Below are 15000 nucleotides of genomic sequence, written 5' to 3'. Positions count from 1 at the left end.
CTTCACATAAAAGATACATCTAGTTTTATAAGCCGAATGCTGGCATGGATTGCGTTCGCTCTTGGGGTTTGGTCTCCAACACATGTCTCATCATGTGGTCTTCTTATGAAGGAAATATCTGCTGAATTCAGATTGGAATGTGCTGTAATTTGATAAGCGGACCTCGCATATGCCAAATAAATTGTTGTGGAGAGCTAGAAATGAATGTGTGTGTGTGTGTGTGTGTGTGTGTGTGTGTGTGTGTGTGTGTGTGTGTGTGTGTTGTATCTCTACAGTTTTACTTTTTTGTCTGGGTGGATACAGTATGTACTGTTTATTGTCACGTATTTGCGATTAACCATTGTTCCCATATGTCTCTTTTGTGTGCGTGCGTGCGTGTGTGTGCATGCGTGCGTGCCTGTGTGTGTCTGTATTTTCACCCATCTATGCAGCTGTTCATAGCCAACTCCAGTGGGGCGTGGGTCAGAATGGGCTTAGCGCTCCAAGGAGAGGAAATTAAGACAAATGAACAGGGATGCAACAGTAAACACCAGGCGGTCTCCATCCAGCCAAGGAAAATATTGCAAAGCCTCAACGTCGAGCGCAGGAGCTATAATGAAAATCCACAAAAGCGTGTAAGCTTTTTCGCCACTTTTGTGTTTATGGCAATTAATTCCGTGTGGGCTGACGGGCGTGATATCGCTAACGCTAGGCGCCAGCTCATGGACACGTCACATACATTTGAATCTATGTTCGCTACCCATCCCTCGCACGCCCGCTGGAGTGTCTATGGCCTTCTGTTTCTGCCAGCCTCGCCTTCCCCAGGCAGGGGAGCGGAGAGAAGGAAGTGCAGTTTGATGGATAGGCAGTAGGGCTTGCTTTGATTTTCTGAAAATAACACAATCATATGCTACATTCACCTTTCATGGTTATTAAGAGAGAGAGAGAGAGAGAGAGGAGGAGGAGGAGGGGAGGGAGAGGGAGAGGGAGAGAAAGGAAGAGAGAGAGAGAGAGGAGGAGGAGGGGAGGGAGAGGGAGAGAAAGGAAGAGAGAGAGAGAGGAGGAGGAGGGGAGGGAGAGGGAGAGAAAGGAAGAGAGAGAGAGGAGGAGGAGGGGAGGGAGAGAAAGGAAGAGAGAGAGGGAGCAAAGAAAAAAGAGAGGGGGTGGTTTGACAGGCGCTAAAATGAGCTCCAGGATCTGAAATACAGGGCAGCTTCTAATGGGCTTTATTTTGCGCTTCGGTTTGTGGCGGCACGGGAGCGAATGAAAGAGGGGGGAGGAGAGGGGGAGGGCAGGCCGCATTTTACATTGACAAGCCCCTCCTTTCTTTTTTTTCATCCTCTCTTTTTCTCATGGCTGGCAGAGAGCGAAGGAGAGAGAGAGTAGAAAAAGAGAGAAAATGAAGTGATTTGTGGAAGTATTGATCGGCGGGTCAGGGCTATTGATCAGAGAGATGGAGGGATGAAGGAGAGGGGAGAGTGATGGAGCCCTTTGTCTGGCAGGAACGGGAAGGCAGGTGGACTGGCTACAGGGCCCCAAGGACCGTTTTATAGGGCGCCCTTTATAGGGGGCAAAACAAGGGCACTCACAGGATGGCTGGGAAGGGCACCTTCAATAGGACAAGAACGGTCATTTACTGTACAACACTGTACATGTCTTGTTGCAAAAGTAACTCAGCCATGCTCTTGTCACTATGATTTGAACCTGTGCGTAGCAGTAGTAGAATACCAGTGGATAGGGGGCCACGTCATTTTCTCCTACATGCATTTCAATGCATCTGGAATGGAAATATCTCACATTGGGGATCATTTTCGAACACGTCTTTCTCTAACACTCATTATTCTAGCATAGTCTGTCTTCCAACCATTACAAGAATCCCCCACTGACTAAAACACATAAGAGTGATTAGGAACAGTATTGAGAAGCATATGGAGCAGTTTCTGTCTTTATTCAGTCTCAGCAGTCCAGTGCTACAGAGCCCCAGTCCTGGACCAGAGTCAGAGCTTCTCCCCAGGTTCCTCAGGGTACGTAGTGGAGCCATCTGGCGCTGGCAAGGGCCCTCTCCAGGACGGACCCCTATAGGCCCCCCCCCCCCCCCCCCCCCCCCCCCCCCTCCCTTCCTCCCTCCCCCTTAGAAGAGCCATTATGGAGGAGCAGTTTCCTCCCCCACCCTCTGCTCTCCAGGAAACTGAGTGGCAATGTGAAGATGAGGCTGTGAGGCTGGTAGGATCTCTTTGGCCTCATGCAGTGGCACACTGACTGAAGAGGCAGAGCCTTAGCTATTCTTCTCCGCACGCTGCTTTTTCATGTGGAGAGAAAGGGAACGCAACACTGATGAAAGACGAGGGAAAGAGACGGAGAGAGAGAAGGAGGTGGGAGGAGGGGATTGTAAGAGTAGGATGGAAAAAAAGATTTCTGTGAATCTGTGTGTGTGTGTGTGTGTGTGTGTGTGTGTGTGTGTGTGTGTGTGTGTGTGTGTGTGTGTGTGGATGTGTGCGTGCGCATGTGCATCGCTGAGCGAGAACCCCAAGCAACACGACTCATGTGAAAAGATACACACTGCACTAGCGGGATCCGAGGACTTTGGAGGCATGTTCAGATGACGAGAGATAGAGAGAATGAGAAACAGAAAGAGAGAGAGAGAGCACTCCTCTCTCCACCCGAGCTCTCTGGATAAGTTGAATAATTGAATCTCGTATAGTATCGAGGCTGGCAGGCGCCGGGTGATTTATTCATGTATATTTCAGGGAAGTTGTAATCTTTTCAGAGGGGCCGGCTGCTTTCCTTTGTGGCGGAGATGAAGGGTGACAGAATAGGGCTCCTCTACCAGGTCTCCATTATTTATACTGGGAGTACCAGAAGGAGCGGTCTCTGTGAGGCGTCCACGAGGAAAACACTAACTACAGTACATCCCTCCACTCCTCTGTATGTCTCTATCCTTCTCTATTTCTCTCTCACTGGACTTCTCTCTTCTTCTTCTTCTTCTTCTTCTTCTTCTTCTTCTTCTTCTTCTTCTTCTTCTTCTTCTTCTCTCTCTCTCTCTCTCTCTCTCTCTCTCTCTCTCTCTCTGTCTATGTCTGCTTCTCTCTCTCTACTTCCCCAACTCTCTATTTTTTTGTCTTACATCTCTCCCTCTCTCCTCACTATTCTCATATGCAAATAATCCCTCCCCTTGTTTTACTTTGATCATGAGTTACTGTACCACCCATTGGTGTGTTTGAAGCCTCAGATGTTGATGATGTCATCAAACACATGATAGAACAGATGTCACATGCTGGGCCTGGGTTCTAGTTCCGGTAATGTTGTGGATATGTTAGACCCGGTTGTGCTCTTTCCCTACAAGAGGGTCTATGTTTGCACTTGTTATTTTCAAAAAGGTAGTACTGTACCTGAAAGGTTGAATGAAGAGGTACACATACTGTCCTAAATGGTTAGTTTCCATGACCTCTGTTATATCACACAATGTCACATAATGTGCTACTGCTTAACAGTGAATAATGCATACTGGTGGAAACATTGAGAAAACGTTCATGTTGTAGATAATGTCCTGTAGAACTGAACGGGTAGGGGAAATATGTATATAAAAATAATTATTATTATGAGTGTTGATATTTCTCTCAGATTCTATGCTCTTCATTTTCACTCTTGCCCTCTCTCTCTCTCTCTCCCTCTCTCACTCCGTCTCTTTTCCCATAGCCTTTCGTTCTCTCTCTGTCTTATCCCCCCCCCCCCTCCACCTCCTTTTCCCTGTGTGTGTGTGTGTGTGTGTGGGTGTGTGGGTGTGGGTGTGGGTGTGGGTGTGTGGGGGGGGTGGTGTGTGTGTCTGAGAGTCTGAGAAGTTAATGCGGGGGTAAGCCGGGTCAGGGCTCCCTCAGCTCAGCCCAGGAAGCTCAATGAGAGCATGGGGAATTGATTGGCCTTTTATACGTGGAAATGAGAAAATACAAACCCTCTCCGTCCCTGTTTCGTACTCACTCTCCACTATCTCCAACCAGGAGGGTCGCGGCACGGAAAAAAAAAAAACTACAGGCCTTTATTTGTTTTCCTCCTTTCCTTCATTTCATTCAGGCTGATAACAAGTTATAGAAAGGAGAACAAGAGAAAAGTTGTTTTCTCAAAGTCTTTTTAAAGTATTTTTTTTGCCTTTTCTTCCTTTATCTGCCGTGTGTAAAAAGCAATTTTCCCATATTGAGCCGAGAAAGTGGTTTGCTTGAGCAGATGTTTACCTTTTCTTTTTAACGACTTTTGTATGATTGCGGACCAATCGATAATTGACTTCATCAGTCCCGTGAGAGCTACAAAGTAAGTTTGAAATCAATGAAAGTCTGGTTTGAAGTTTTCTGCAAAGAGGAAATTTATAAGCGCTACTGTGGTCAACAATGTTTATTCACAATTCATATTCCTCCTGGACCTCTAAATAAAAATATTGATACTCAAGTTTTTTCTTCCATGAATTAATTGCTATACCATTGATTGCATTACTTTCCCTCTTCAACATAAAGTATTGAGAAGATATTGCAAATCGAAACCTTGGTGTTTCAAAATTAGATTCTCACCCAAAAGGAGAGAGAAGTGCTTTAGGGACTTGCACATTCACCAACGTAAAAAGAAAGAAAGAAAGAAAGAAACTCACAGCGTATCAGTATTTGTGCAGTGGCTACTTGGTGTGTGTGTGTGTGTGTGTGTGTGTGTGGGTGTGTGTGTGTGTGTGTGTGTGTGTGTGTGTGTGTGTGTGTGTGTGTGTGTGTGTGTGTGTGTGTGTTAATAGCCACCTGCAAGCATAGCAGAAGTTCTCATTCTGATAACTGCCTTGCGCCCATGAAGTCGCCTGACGGTCGCCATGGCAACGTGTCTCCGCTTTTGGCACGGTGACACAGGCAGAATAAATGCAACACCAGGAGACAGTAAACTTATGCACTGGGCTGATTCACTGTGCACAAACTGGCAACCACGTCTGTGTTGGTTAGTGTCATCTGAATAAAAATGGCCTCTTAAGAATGAATCAAGTCTTTGGGTTACAGCTGTTCTTCGGTAACTTAAAGCAGATTTAGGGTCAATCTGGTGTCTGCGGCATCTACATGCTTCTTGCAGAGTGGGGTGTGTTTTCTACGCATCCAATAGTTTGTGACGATGTACCTCCGCCACCTACCATCAACCAATCATGTCGATGCTGAGCTCTGTGTTACAACATTTGGTATCCACATCCATTGCAATTGCATCTCACTCTCCGTAGCCTCCACACTGCAGTGCCGGATGAAGCATAAATCGACTTCGAGAGTATGATGAATTTCAATCAGGTTCATTCAACATTTATGCAATGACTATACCATTTAACATAACAGTATCCCCTTCTGGCAATAACAGTTTTATGTTCCTGCAAATAGCATTTTGTGGTTGCCGGCTGACTGTCTTTGAATGATTTAGCAGTTGTTGGACAACAATGCTCACTGGATGAAGCACCGCTCATACAGATCTGGGACCATGCCAATTTAAAAGACAGACACTACAGTAGATACAAATGGAAGTTACAATAGTACAAAAAACACCTTTTTGTGAATGACTTTAGATTTGATAGTGTCCTTGCCCATGTCTTGTCTGGTCCTGTAACTGTTATCCTAGCTCTCCTTTTGTACCTACAGTAAACACTGTTCTCATAGGGGGGCCATAACATTATGCATTATGGATGATAGCCGCATTTAGCATTACCTGGACAAAGCACACACGCACACGCACACGCACACGCACACGCACACACACACACACACACACACACACACACACACACACACACACACACACACACAGATACATACAAGAACACACCCACACAGATACATACAAGGTTACCTTTCGCTCTCTCTCTCTCTCTCTCTCTCTCTCTCTCTCTCTCTCTCTCTCTCTCTCTCTCTCTCTTTTCTTGGGCACTTAGGGAGTCTATAGAAAACCCACTGTGGCCAGCACTTCATACACATCACAGTAGATGTGCATGGTCAGTCTATTATTGTAACCTTTCTATTTTATGATCCTCCATCCTCATGGGTATAGAGCACAGGTGAATAGAAAGATAAGATGATGCAAAGGTCAAACTAACCTACTCTGTACCACAAAGGACGGTACATACCGCTCAGATATGCATGTATCCCTCCTCACCTGTGAGACCTTGTATTGTATTATATTTGCAATACCTCCTTATACTTTTAATAGGCACTGTTTTTGTCTGCTGTGTGTGTGCCTATTAGAACCTCTCTGCAGTTTGTATCTGTGTTGCTTTTATCCATGAGAAAAAAGACCAGGCCTCTCTTATCTCAGTAAGACAAACCTGGATGGAGAACAGTTAAATATAGAGATGGAGCCCTGTTACTGTCAGGAAAAACTTGGAGCCTCATTGTTGCTATTTTCTCTCTAACTAAACAGACTTCCTTTGTGGTTTAAATGTGTGGGCCTAAGACGATTAGAGGTTTGCCTGTGGCTGTATATCATGTGTATACATTCCACTCTGAGTGACCCTAGCTTTACTATTTTGTCTTTCCCCTCTCGGTCAGCGAGTGTCAGTCAGACCTTCTAATTAGGGACCATTTTCAGACAGTAGATCCTCTCTAGTTCCCTTTAGCCCTATAGAATAGAATAGGCCCCTGGCTCGGTTGACTTTCCATGCTTCTACACCAGCTTCTCTGTCCTACAGTATATGTCACCCAGTGGGATGACGGGGCCTCATGTTAGAAGATGGTACACACATGGAAACGCACACACACACACACACACACACACAGACACACACACACACACACACACTGGGACTACTCAGTAATCTGACAGCTAACAGTACAGCCAGGGTTCAAAAGCACTGGAGGAGAACTGAGCAGTGAGGGTTGGACGAATTGTGACAGGGTCTCCACATGCCTGCCTTCGTGTGCCAGGACTGATACTTACACCTCTCATACACACCCAGCACATGCTACAGATACATATAAGGATACACACACACACACACACACACACACACACACACACACACACACACACACACACACACCCACGCACACACACGCACACACACACACACACACACACACACACACACACACACACACACACACACACACACACACATCTTTCTTCCCCTGCACAAAAGAGAGTACTTTTGCTCTGGTAGCTGTCAGGCTCCAGCACCTCAGGTGGTCTTCCACAGGGAACTGTGTGGAAGTCTAAACGAACCTCCTCGCCTGTCGCTCAGGACAGCAGCCCGTCGATACAGACACTACTATATAGGACGCTCTCACCTGTCAATGAACAGAAAGAGAGAGAGAGAGAGAGGAGGAGACAAGGGGCATCCCAAGGCAGATGCTGGAACAGCTGTCCCCCCTTGTAAGAGGTGTGTGTGTGTGTGTGTGTGTGTGTGTGTGTGTGTGTTTGTGTGTATGTATGTGTGTGTGTGTGTGTGTGTGTGTGTGTGTATGTGTGTGTGTGTGTGTGTGTGTGTGTGTGTGTGTTGAGGAGTGAGTGCCAGACAGCTGCTGGGCTAGTCTGAGTGAACATGCCCCCTCGCGCTTTGCTCTGGCCTGGGAGCCAGCGATAAGAAATGGCTGGGGGTCCTGGGAGGTGTGTGTGCGTGCGTGCGTGCGTGCGTGTGCGTGCGTGCGTGCATGCAAACGATGAGACAGCTGGAGGGGCTGCAGTGACATTGGACATCAGACACTCAGAGCAAGAGGAGTCTTTCAAGACCGGGCCCCCAAGGCTTAGGATTGTGCTTTGTCCTCAGAGTGTGCACAGTAGGGTACTGATGCCAGGACGTACAGCCAGATGGATGCTCAAGGCCCTGAGCTGGCATCTGGAATACACAGGTCGATCATACTGTTGGTGAAGTGGATCCTTTGGAACACAATGTACAGGATACTGTTCATGAATGGACACTGTTCTTGTTGCATTGTTGTGATAACATGGCTATAGTACCCAAGGTCAATACATACGGTTTTTATTATAGATTTTCAACAAGGCCTTGAGCTAGCTGGAGTTACCCCAAGACTGTTTCTGTGCTCATGAAAAATGTCATCAGCACAGAAAAGTCTTTTCAACTCTCAGAACCAGCAATCGTTCATAGGCTACGTTCACGTCTCTTGTATTGAGGTTTATTCCTCGCAGGCACAGGACCCAGTCGAAAAATGAGACACGCCTCTCAAAAAGAACTCCTATCCTGACGAGAAAAGAATTTCACAATCAAATCTCAACAGTCCCTTTTCCTTCCCTCCCAGGTTGCAGAGGGATGCTGTGCGGCTTCGGGGCGGTGTGCGAGCGCAACGCAGCCGACCCGTCCAAGGCGGAGTGCGTGTGTAAGAAGATGGCCTGTCCCTCGGTGGTGGCGCCCGTGTGCGGCTCGGACTCCTCCACCTACTCCAACGAGTGCGAACTGGAGAAGGCTCAGTGCAACACACAGAGACGGATAAAGGTCCTGCGCAAAGGACCCTGTGGTGAGTACAGCTGGCGCTAATGAACTCTACTGATCCAACACAAACATTGCTGTTTTCAGTGAGTACATAGCAGATTAAAAAGGTCAATCTGTTGTCTTTTCACACATAGCTTAGTAGCTACTAGTCGATACATTATGCTATTTGTACCGATCACTGTTACTGTAGATCGTGCTGCAACGTAAAGCTGACACGGTTCGATTTGGGTGGACACGGTCGTTTGAAAACCATGGTAGCAGTGCTACTGGTCTGGTGGCAAACTGAATACAGATTGGCATATGGCCAACAGGTTCACTTCCGTAACCATCCACGGAATTCCATACAGCTTCTACCACTGGAACCACGTGGCTATGATGCATGAAACAATGTGTTCTTCGTCTCTTTGATAGTATTTACATGTTTCTTGAAGCAAAACCAAATACTTTTTAGAACAGAAAAGGAAATACAAGCTGTTGTCTGGTTGTTGTGTCAAGATACAACAGGCTTAGTCCCTCGTCTGGCGCTCTTTCCACAGCATACAATGAAGCTGTGTACCACAGCACAAAGATACAGTCTTTCATGTTGTTAGCTGCATAGCCACTAGCACAACCGTATAACACCCACCTGGCGTTAAACACCTTGACACCTGCTGTGTTTTGTCACTCTCTGTTTTGTCCCAGGTTTAATAACACCCCCCAGTGGAGCATGTCTCTGGTATTACCATTCGTCACCACAGCTCATCCACACATCTTCTCCTGTAGGGTCTGGAGGGCTGACTGCCAGCTGAACACTGAGGGGGAGAATAATGCGCGACAATGTGCTTTGTGTTATTGTTTTGTTTGTGTGCCGTTGCGTTGTCGCTACAATGCTAATCCAGGGCTGATTGCTGTGCTGGCTGGGGCTAATAGCAGGGCCAGCGACTGCAGGCTTTGCCAGGAGGAGAGAGAGAGAGAGAGAGAGAGAGAGAGAGAGAGAGAGAGAGAGGGGGTGGAGAAGGGTAAAGAGGGGGAGAGTGGAGGGCGGGAGGGAGGGAGAGAGAGATACTAGTCGTGAGAGATACAGAGAGAGCAAGAGAGAGAGAGAGAGATAGAGGGGAATAGAGAGAAAGATACAGGGCGAGCAAGCAAGGGAGAAAAGGGCCATAATTACCAGTCTCACCCGCTGGTAGCAGGAGGAGAATTTCTGGGACAGGGCAAGATCTGCATGATATGACATATTTAAATGTGTGGGTCTAAGACGATTAGAGGTTTGCCTGTGGCTGTATATCATGTGTATACATTCCACTCTGAGTGACCCTAGCTTTACTATTTTGTCTTTCCCCTCTCGGTCAGCGAGTGTCAGTCAGACCTTCTAATTAGGGACCATTTTCCCATGACAGTAGATCCTCTCTAGTTCCCTTTAGCCCTATAGAATAGAATAGGCCCCTGGCTAGGTTGACTTTCCATGCTTCTACACCAGCTTCTCTGTCCTACAGTATATGTCACCCAGTGGGATGACGGGGCCTCATGTTAGAAGATGGTACACACATGGAAATACACACACACACACACACACACACACACACACACACACACACACACAGGAGGAGAATTTCTGGGACAGGGCAGCGGAGGCTGTGGGGCACACTTCCTTCTTGTGAACAAGATCTGCATGATATGACATATTTACTGTTTTGTATTGGTGATACTTTTGATGTTACTTATTGTAATCACAAAATCTACTGTAAATGTAATCAGTGTAATATCACATATTGACAGTAATTTGTATGACTAGAGGTAACATAGCACATATAGTACATTTGACTTGAGATGCTAATTATCCATTAAGCCATTGTGTACAGAATTCATTAGATGCTACTTCCTGTCGTGTTTATTTGATTACGCACACTGTACACAGTAGATGTACACATTGGAAATATTAGACTGCCATCAAGCACTAGTTTGCGCTGAATGAAAACGAAACTATCAAAATGTGCAGCCGAAAATATGATATGATACACACACACATATTTATCGGGCAACACAAACAAAATTAGACATATACACACTGAAAATAACTGATTTTATTTTTTCTGAAGTAAATCATTTGTACATTGCGCAGCAATAATTAAACTAGACAGCAGCTTCTACTACGGAAGTCGAGTGCCAACAGAAGGGTTGCTGGGGTCAGGGGAGCCAGGATAACAGGCTCGTTTTCTCTTTTTGCTTCCAATAAATTCTGTCAGCACAGAAGGTCCCGCAGGTCACACGGGCTGATATTATGTTGTTGTCCAGGGTGATGGAGAGAGCTTGTGGAGGGGTGGCGTTGCCTCTCTTTCTGTGTGTGTGTGTGTGTGTGTGTGTGTGTGTGTGTGTGTGTGTGTGTGTGTGTGTGTGTGTGCACGTGTGTGTGTGCACGTGTGTGTGTGTGTGTGTGTGTGTGTGTGTGTGTGTGTGTGTGTGTGTGTGTGTGCGTGCGTGCGTGCCAGATTTGATCTGTCACAGAGGTAAGATATATGCCAGGGAAAAGCAGTTCCCCTTAGATTACCAAAGTCATTTAATTGGCCATGGGCTTAGATAACTTAGAGCCCTAATCAAGCAAACCCAATATTTCAAATTTAAAGGAACGGTAACAGCCTGTATAGTGCCTTTGGGCAAAGATGCATACTTGATGCATGAACATCACTTAGTGCATGAGTAGCACTCTATGGCTGAACAGTTTAATGCTCTTTGCTCTAATATGCACATAACTTACCCTGAATCCTTTATGAACAGCCAGCCAAAGCAGCTCCTTTCATTAACTCACGCTCTAAAATGGGTAATTTGGGATCGGGGTCACATTTCTCTCAGTTAGTTCACCGGGCAGGCACAGTAACAGATAATGGCCAGATATCATTTGAATTAAAAGGGCTCAGTCTGTTTAAATTGCCCCTGAAGCGTGAAGAAAAAAAGGATATTGTGGGAAAAAAATGACAGAAGGCAGCACTTAACCACGGTTATGGTTCAGCAGAACATGAAGAGAAACTGGGGCGGGCGTGTATTTTAAAGCGGCCTGGAGAGCGGGTGTGTTAGCTCTCACAATATTGAACTTGGAGCAGAGGGGTAAACACACACTCTCTCCGAGCTGTGGAGAGAGAAAGAGAGAGAGAGGGAGAGAGAGAGAGAGAGAGAGAGAGAGAGAGAGAGAGAGAGAGAGAGAGAGAGAGAGAGAGAGAGAGAGAGAGAGAGGGAGAGAGAGAGAGAGAGAGAGGGAGAGAGAGAGAGAGAGTATAGAGGGCCTGTGCCTCAGAACTCATTTCAGAGCACCAGTCTAGTGGAACGTGGACAGTTTTTTTCTGCTGAGAAACAGGTAGCGGTGCGAGAGGGGGGCACTCGGCCAGGCACATATCGATGGCCAAAATCGATCATGAGTGTGAGTGTGTGTGTGTGTGTGTGTGTGTGTGTGTGTGTGTGTGTGTGTGTGTGTGTGTGTGTGTGTGTGTGTGTGTGTGTGTGTGTTTGTGTTTGTGTTTGTGTTTGTGTAGTGAGAAGCCCAGAAGCACCACAGTCTCATCAATAGACTTTCATTCACTCTCTATACCTTTTTTATAACCTAGCTGTACTTTCTCACTATCCTATCCTTTCCTCCTTTTCTCACAATCCCTGCCTCCCTCTCTCCACCTCTTTTCTACATTCCCTCCGTTTCTCTTCCTCGGTCTCTTCCCTTCCGTCAATCTCCCTCCCTCTCTCTCTCCCTTTCCTTTCTTTCACTACTACCTCGTTTTCTTCTCTCCCTCCCTGACCTCCCTCCTCTCATCCCTCCATCCCTCCCTCCCTCCCCTCTCTGTGGTGTACAGGAGAACAGCATGCCTGACTGGCTGTTTGAAAGGCCTCTGCGTCTTATCTCCCCAGTGCCAACAGGCACCTCTTCACTCCTCACAGCTCACAAGAAAGCTTGCCTCACTACCCTGCTGTCTGTCTGGCTGTCTGTTTATCTGACTGCTCCATATCTATCTCACTGCACCACCCCCCTTGACCTCCCCACCCCCCAATCTCACTCCACAGCTGGTCTAACCAGGGAAGTCAGTCCAAAGACAACACTGCTGTCTATTACTGGCCTCCCTGCGGTCACGTCTTTTCTAGAGTGTAACCGAGGCAGCGACACCCGTTGTCCTGTTAGCGTAAAGCGGTAAACGTCCTAATGTGGAAATCGATGCGTTGTTTCCCGTCTCTTTTATCGACTGTAAAAAAACATGTTCTCTAAAAGAGGGAATGGTCGGTTTGTTTCATTTTGGGGCATGGATCCCTTAACATGAAGTAGATTGGTTGGTACCAACATTTTGAGGCCTGTTCAGATTTCTGGTTTGGATTTCTTGTCAGATAATGATGCTATGAAAATGTCATAAAGGAAAATTTCATGGATTGTCATTCACAGACGACTTAACAGCAAGTTATTAGTGGTTGTTGTTGTTGTCTGAAGAGCCAGGAAATATAAAATAATTTTAGCAAATAAGTGAAACATTTTTTTGCCTTTTATCAGACCAGAAAGTAATATGTCAGAATGATAAATTAGGGACTATGTCCATAATGCTTTTCGCCTCCCAAGTTAAGATGCACGTGAGTAAACACAAGTGATGGATGTATGCACTAGCCGGTGCTTATGGATGTAGCTAATTCTCACTCCTCCCTAAAGCTCCTTGTAGTTTTAAAAAAACATGTGATTCCCCCCAAATACGTCACTCAGGGTATAATCCTCAAACTAGCGATACTAGCTTTTCATCTCCAGAACGCATTTGGAAGCAGTTTTCATATGCCCACACGTCGTAAGGTGATCTGGACAACGATGTTGAGGTTAAAACAATTGATGAAGTGTGCCTTTTAAGAATTATTATAGAATTTGCTTATGCGATAGACACAATCATCCACAACATTATGCTAAGAACTTTAAAGGAACACTGTAGTCTACTGTACAATCATTGTTGTTTTTCAGCCTTGTATTGAGAAAGCTTTTTCAGAAACCCTAAGCCCTGATACTTGGCCCCAGTCGCCTGGTAGACTACAACTACCAAAGCAGACAGTTTTACTTCAGCTGCACTTTTGTGATGGCCAGTGCTAGTTTAGAGGTTGTTAAGGTGTTAAGGGGCTAGAAAGGCTGATTTATCCTCTCACTGTCTCAAGCCAATGGGAAGACGTTTCTGGACCAAAAGGCTCAGACTAAAGGCAAGGCAGAGAAACGTGAAGCGAAGCTAACTTCCCTCTCTTTTTTCTCCCTCATCCATCGCTCCTTCCCTCCCTGCGGCCAGCCGACTGGTCATTCGTTACTCAGGCGGAGTGCGCTCCCCCCCTGGCAACATCGTAATGGCGATAGAGTTTTTTTGAACAGCTACAGCAGTGCCTGGCGCGATCTGGCCTGTGAGGTGTAAATTAGTTTTCTCTCTCCTGGCATGGAGGTGCTAGCGACACCATGTTCAGCTACCTGTCATCCTCATCAGCTAGTGTCCCCCATAAAGCTTAGTTGCTACTCTGGAGGAATGGAAGTCGGGAGGTAATTTTTTCCTGTCATCTCCTTTAGATGGATTTTAGGAGATTTCAACACATGTAGGACATTCAAAGGCTTTTCCACGGAACATCTCGTGTGGATAGGTTTTGTACTGTAGATTTTTGATTCCCCACCCCACCCCACCCCACCTCTCTCTCCTCTCTCTCTCTCTCTCTCTCTCTCTCTCTGTCTCTCTCTCTCACAAATAGTGGTTTTGAATCTGTGTTCTTCATTTCTTTTGAAGCACCATTCAGCCTGTGTACCTGGTGTAGCCGGTTGCTGCTCTCATCAGTGGGGTTGCTGCTCTGCTGCCCTAGCTGGTGTGATACACAGAGTGTAATCCGATTTCTCTCTGGGTGATTGCTGATGCCCTCACTCTATTTACCTCTCTTTCTCTTTCTCTTTCTCTTTCTCTTTCTCTCTCTCTCTCTCTCTCTCTCTCTCTCTCTCTCTCTCTCTCTCTCTCTCTCTCTGTGTCTGTCTGCAATGGATGTGATGAACAAGTTAAGTTCCTCACCTCAACATCAGGTAGAGGAGGGTAAGAGGTCGTTATGAATAAATAAGTTCCGACTTCTTACATGAGCCTTCCTACAATTGGTATTCAGGACCCCCCCCACACACCCCCCCCCCCCCCCACACACACACACACACACATACACAGACACACATACACACCCCACCCTCGGGAAGATAATGGAGTTTCCTGAATCCTAACACCTCACCTCATTCTCCAGCTCATCCTCCAGTCTGAGCAGTGATACTTGTTAAACAAATCCTGTCTCTTTCTCTTTTCTCCCACTCACCTCACAAGGACCTGCTGGCTCCATGCTCGGGAGAGATAACGCAGATTACGCTGTCGCCTCACCCATTCGCCTTTCCCCTGCAACATGCGTTCCTCCCCTAATGCAAGACAGAAGGCCCGCTTGACACATTTTTACTTATGTATTTATGCATTTCGGTTCCCTGAATAATACATTGTTATTTTGTTATTCTCCACTTACACTGTGCTAAAATGGTCTAAAATACAATGGTCATTGGAGGAACAACAATAGTGACTACTATCCTAGTCCTTTGTGTGTGCGTG

At 46.3% G+C, this 15000-nt stretch overlaps 1 protein-coding gene across 1 annotated transcript in view; it reads left to right on the top strand.

Moving 5' to 3' along the window:
- agrn (agrin) overlaps positions 1–15000 on the top strand; it is a 176805-nt gene that overhangs the window by 90411 nt on the left and 71394 nt on the right. Inside the window, exon 4 of the mRNA XM_083675577.1 lies at positions 8229–8444. Within this exon, the coding sequence (XP_083531703.1) occupies positions 8229–8444 (216 nt within the window). The remainder of the gene's footprint in view (positions 1–8228; positions 8445–15000) is intronic.

The sequence above is a fragment of the Argentina silus genome, assembly GCF_951799395.1.
Source record: "Argentina silus genome assembly, chromosome: 8".
In the NCBI taxonomy this organism is placed as follows: Eukaryota; Metazoa; Chordata; class Actinopteri; order Argentiniformes; family Argentinidae; genus Argentina; species Argentina silus.
Note: the sequence above shows the minus strand (reverse complement) of the source record. Positions and strands in the feature narration are given on the sequence as shown.